Raw genomic sequence first — 5777 nt, 5'->3', positions numbered from 1 at the left:
GAGGGCAATAAATCTATGCAGACCAAAAACCAAAAGAGAAAATATGTGGTAAATCAGCTCAACAGGTGGAACATTGTGCTCAACAATAATAACCAGGCTTTGTAAATTACTAATTATTGTGGCAATAAACATCTTGGTGTACCTTTCCAAAATAAAAGGCCTGGAGCAAAGCAGACATGGAATGTAGATGGGTGCATTTCCCAAAGCATCGCTGTTTGTTTTAGAAAAACTTCACAAATAACAAACTTTTTATATATATAAATATGAGTTTTGGGGCTGTGAGAAGAAAAGCCTTGCAGGCTGTGTAATAATCGCACTCAATCACATGTCTATAAAAGGCTAGTTTGTTTAGCCAGTATTTAACCCTGAGGACTGTTGGGACTCAATGGCTCATGATACAAGTCCAGTAAAGTGCACAGTGGCGTCTCTCATTGCTAGAATGTTGAAATGCTCTAGGGAAGTGACTTTGGGCTTGTTGTGTCTCCTCTGCTCCACGCTGCGCTGACTTCCGTACGGGGCGGGGTGCCACTGAGTCCGGCGCACAGCGCACAGCGCACCGTCACCAGCCGCTCTCCCTGCACCGTCTCCCGGCCTGACTCGACAAAATGGGTTTAGAGAAGGAGAAATTGGATACCAGCATAATTATGGACGAAGATGAGTTCAACAGATCGATAGAGCCCATTCTATCGAACAAGGGGAAAGTGTATACAGCGTCACCCGACAGAGATCCAAACGATATCAACCCACATCTGAAGGTAAAGTCTGTGCGATGTGTTGGGTGATACTTTGAAATTGAAACTACAAAAGGTGAAGGCTGTCCAGATGAATTACTTGTATAGCCTATTGCACTATTGTTGGATGCTTTTTGTAGTCCCGTTGACTGCAAGATTGTTAATCTGCAGTATGAATACCTGGAAGTCGCTGCCTGCGCATTAATCCATCACATTCAAACACTTTCCTGACTCGGTTTACTGATTATATTTTTATTGCTTGCCCTATGACTTTTGTGACCTAACAGGTGGGTTTTGAAGATGTCATCGCGGAGCCCATTTCCACACACAGTTTTGACAGAGTGTGGATTGGAAGCCACGCCACCTTTGAGCTGGTCAAATTCGGTTTTTACCGCCTGTTGACTACTCTACTTGCTGTGCCCGTGGCTTTCATCCTCGGGATAGTCTTTGGAGTGCTCAGCTGTGTTCACATCTGGTAAGGAGTTGTTCTCAGGCAGCAAGGTCCCGATGTTGTGCTAAACAGTATTTTCAGACAACAATATGTGAACACACAAATGATCCCACTGTACCAAGTTAATGTTGAGAAGCAGTGAACTTACAGTAGATTAGTAGAATATTTGTAGAGAAGACATCTTAATTCATAAAGATTAACTAGTATGCAAAATATCAACATTTCCAAGAGTGTTACATTAATTATTACCTTGTTCTGTTTACCTTGTTTAGATCATCGCATCAACATTATGAACTCCTGCAGCTTTCCACTATATTTGTTCTGCTCTTTAGGCAAACATTGACACAGGTTATTTTTACAGTCAACATCATATCCAGTGTGGCATTGAAACATTATGTCAGCAATTTGTTCTTATATTTGGAAAATTATGTCATGCTTATGTCAGCTCTATATGTCTGCAGCACCCAGGTGCTGCTAGGTTTTTGGAATTAATAGCGCTCATGAGCTTCAACCAAAACCCAAAGAGTCTATTTGATGAAACAACATTTTATGTGGAGTAATGAACACCTTATGGAAAGTTGTGAGGAACATTGAGTTCCCCTAGTAGTGATGGAAAAAAATGTCCTATGTCCCACGTCAGTTAGAGGGTGCTCTAGCAGCATTTGGAGCCTGTTTTCAGAGCAGAGTGGGACATTCTTTAGATGTGCACAGAGCACTGTAGAGTAATTTTTACATGAACTTTCACCTAACTGAGCTCTCTTGGGGCTTATAAGCTTAAGAGAAAGTCAGGCACAGGTAGGCATCACCAGAACAGGGCAGTGTATCAGGAATGTTTGGGTGGGAGACCATACACAGGGGGTGTTATACCAAGGGAGGAAATAGCTTCACAATACACTGAAACAAACTTCAAAATGCAGTATGATGACCATCTTTCATCTTTTTCTAGACAGGACCTATAAACATTTTTAACAGATGAGACAATAACAAGAGCAACTGTTCTGGCAACACAAATACCAGACATTAGTTTAAAACAGAAATCTGTGAACCTCCATGCCTAGAAAAGTGACCCTCTGACCTTCTTCCTCCAGGGTGGTGATGCCTATGATCCAGAGCTTCATGATGCTCTTACCGTCTATCCACATTGTGTGGAGGAGTCTGACGGACATTCTTGTAGCACCGCTTTTCCACAGTATGGGGAAGATCTTGTCCTCCATTCAAGTCAAGGCTACAGAAAACTGAAACTTCTGTCCCTGGGGAGAAAGAAATGTGCCGGGGGGACTAGAGTCAGTGACGAAAGAGTGACTGAAGCGAGTAGGATACATCAGCTCTAAGTGAAATATGATATCCTGGTGGATGTTATTGCAGAGTAATATTCTGTAGATTCATTTTTTGAAAAATGTGGCCATGAGGGCTAAGTTTGTCAAACATATAATCTGATCTGCTTTTTCTCACAACGCATCAAATGAACCGCATGGTTTGAAACAGCAAAAACACACCTGTGTTCAGTCTGAGTCAAACAAGGTTAAAACATTAGAAAATTAGAAATTTAAGATATGCTATGAACATATTTCACTAACCCAAATAAAATGACTTGCGATACAAATAAAATGACTTGCAAATAAGCAAATCTGCACATGCAGTCATCTAATGAAACCCTCATATCTTTGCAGACAGCTTGTGTGCGCCACCCAAAATGGAGCTGTTTTGCTGATTGTGACCAAAAAATGTTTGTCATTCCATTACTTTGTGGGTGGCAGAGTTGTGAAAATTGTTGCTGTTCAACCTAACATATTGCTGACTTGCTAAGAGATGTAATATTTTTGCTTTTTTATCTATATATATTGTGTATATTATTAAGCATTCAGCTGGAAGTTTAATGTAATGAACCGAATAGTTTGCTCAAGAGCAGTTTATTGGAATATTAAGTGCTATGAAGCAGCTTGTTGCACATTTGCGGCCTTATTTTACTGTATCAGCAATAATAATGGGCATTTGCTTACCTATGGAGCATACAGTTATTTAATTATGTTATATAAACAGGATTGTAGATCATTTTAGAGGGGCCTTTCTAATTTATTATTTATGGGACAACTAATTCTTGATTGACAGACACTGACATCAAAAGACTTTACTACAGTGTGATGAAGGAGTTCCGTATTTCATTCGATTGAAGCCTTGGTTGAGCTGAGTGAGACTGTGGTACATGCATTTTAGATAAGCTCTGTTTACTGCAGCACAGCAGCTTAGTGAGCTGGGATTTGGAATACTTCTACAGCTGGAATTCATTTTAAAAATGACATGATTTTTACCATTTTGGAGTGGTTTTGATAAATGTTTAATTTGAAATATAAGCTTGCACAGCTCCTACTTGTAATGATCTGCACAGTCCAAAGTTTAAAATGTGTTATTGAAAGCATCAGTGCAGCAGTCAGGTCTGCGTGTCAGGTACATGCTTATATGTCTGTTTGCTTTTGTACTGTTTTCACTGTGCACTTCTGTCAAGTGCAAACCCACCTTAGACACTCATGGTCTAAAACCAAACTTTGATATAGTCCTCACATCCCCTCTCATTTCCAGAGCGTCAAAAGAAATTATTTCTGTCAAAGCCACTGACAGAACTGAACAACATATGTTCATTCCAGTAATGAGATGGTTGTTACATTTCCTCTTCTTTAGAAATCTGTGACTACTTTTGTAACAACATACAGGGAAGCACAGTGGCTAGCACTGTTGCATCGCTGCAAGAGATATGAATTTGCTGGCCAGCTGTGGCCTTTCTGTATGCAGTTTGCATGATCTCCTTGTGCCTGCGTGGGTTCTCTCCAGGTGCCCGGCATCCTCCCACAGCCCAAAGACATGCATGTTGAGTTGCTTAGTGGTTCTAGATTGGTTGTAGGTTTGACTAAGCCTGGATGACTGTGTGTCTCTGTGCTAGCTCTGGGGTGGACTGGTGATCTATAGGATGTACTCTGCCTCCCACTCTCTGACAGCTGGGATAGACTCCAGAACCTTTCCACCCTGCAGTGGATGGATGGATGGATTATCACACTGAAAATTCAAAATAGCCTTTAAGGTTTTGCATCAGCTCTCATAAAAATACCTGATTAGGATTCCAACTAAGGAAACACTAGGTCATTTGCTGCCATTTGGACTGATCTTCAGAGCTTTAGTTTATAATCTTACACTACCAAGCAGTGAGTGATGGGTATACATTTCCAGCTATACCTCCTGTTTGGTGCCTCGGGATGAGAATGTGTATGTTGTTGCTTGGTTAGTTGCTTTTACTGTTTGAAGTCTGAAAAACTTGACAGCAAGCTAAAATGCCTGTATACCTCTCACATACTGTATTATCTCACTGTTGTGGCTCACAGATGCTACATCCAGGTGACACTGACCAACATTTCCACATATTTGAGTTTCTGCAGTCCTTTGTAGTCTTGTAACAAATATCAGAATTTTTAAGTAGATGCTATAGTTTCATTAGAAGCTAGTCGCTAACGTTGTAGTCTCTTGTTGGAGATAGTAAAATGGGTTCATCCGAAATGGACACACAACAAAAGTTAAACTTGTTCAGTGCAATTAAGTTTATAGTAGATCATAATTCAGATTTTTCAAGGAAGATGAATCAGTTGAAATAAAAGCTACATTGGCATGTACTGGTGGTTGCACTGCTGGCTAACCTGCTGAACATTTAAATCAAAAAGCTGAACGCTGTATGATGCAATGCTTTGTTTCAATGCATTTTATTGGGCTTTGTGTTCAGCTCTTGGATGACCATTAAAGTAGAGTTGTACAACTCAAGGTGGAAGACAGTTGTGTGCAGCAGCAGCATGAAACCACAACATTTCATCTGGGCTTTTTATTCTAGCGCAGGCTATATATTCATTAAAGACAAAAAGGTTATAATACTGTAAGGTATTCACTTGTCACTAAAGTAAAACTACTTAAACTACTTTACTTTTAACAGTAATGATGCTACTTTTATGAGTTTGATTTTATTTTTTCTGGTTACTGTTTTACACAACATTGACACATTTTGGAATGAAACTCTTATTTTAACAATAAATATGTCCTTCATGACAAAAATAAAGATCTTTTTTTTTCCTTAAGGTAATTCTTCTGTGTGTGGTTTCTTCTTTCTGTCACAGTAGATGAGTGTGGTTGGGATGTGCAGGTGAGTGCCAAAATAGTCTCATAAATCACTTTGCTGAGATTTCATAACACACTTTCCTATACAAAGATGAGCTGTGCGTTGATGGAACATGACCTGAGGCTTTAGCTGTTAGACTTGCACGCCTGCATGGCATTAACACTCATAATGCTACACAGAAGTGTTTTTGTTTGTTTGTTTTTTATGAAGAGTGTTCTCTTATCCAGACATTCATGATGTTCCCCTTTGACCAAATGAAGAGACTCAAACACAGTTCTCTCTTGAACTTTGTCCATCTACAGCTGAGTTTTAAAATTATAAAATATTTTGAGGTGCAAGTTGAGCTGTTGTGTCTGGCATTTCTCTTTTTGTCTGGTAAATTGCTTCAGCTAGCCAATCACAGCCCAGCCTGAAACAGAACACTGTATTATTGTATAACTACAAG

At 39.7% G+C, this 5777-nt stretch overlaps 1 protein-coding gene across 1 annotated transcript; it reads left to right on the top strand.

Annotated features, from left to right (window-relative positions):
* The first annotated feature begins 503 nt into the window (after positions 1 to 503).
* On the top strand, positions 504 to 5286 carry cav2 (caveolin 2). Its single transcript, XM_063480931.1, has 3 exons — positions 504 to 755; positions 1019 to 1206; positions 2271 to 5286. The coding sequence occupies exons 1-3, from the start codon at positions 606 to 608 to the stop codon at positions 2419 to 2421; spliced, it is 489 nt and encodes a 162-aa protein (XP_063337001.1). The 5' UTR covers positions 504 to 605; the 3' UTR covers positions 2422 to 5286.
* The last annotated feature ends 491 nt before the right edge of the window (positions 5287 to 5777 follow it).

This window comes from Pelmatolapia mariae, linkage group LG7 (assembly GCF_036321145.2).
Source record: "Pelmatolapia mariae isolate MD_Pm_ZW linkage group LG7, Pm_UMD_F_2, whole genome shotgun sequence".
Classification (NCBI taxonomy): Eukaryota; Metazoa; Chordata; class Actinopteri; order Cichliformes; family Cichlidae; genus Pelmatolapia; species Pelmatolapia mariae.
The sequence above is the reverse complement of the archived record's forward strand: the minus strand, read 5'-3'. Positions and strand labels throughout refer to the sequence as shown.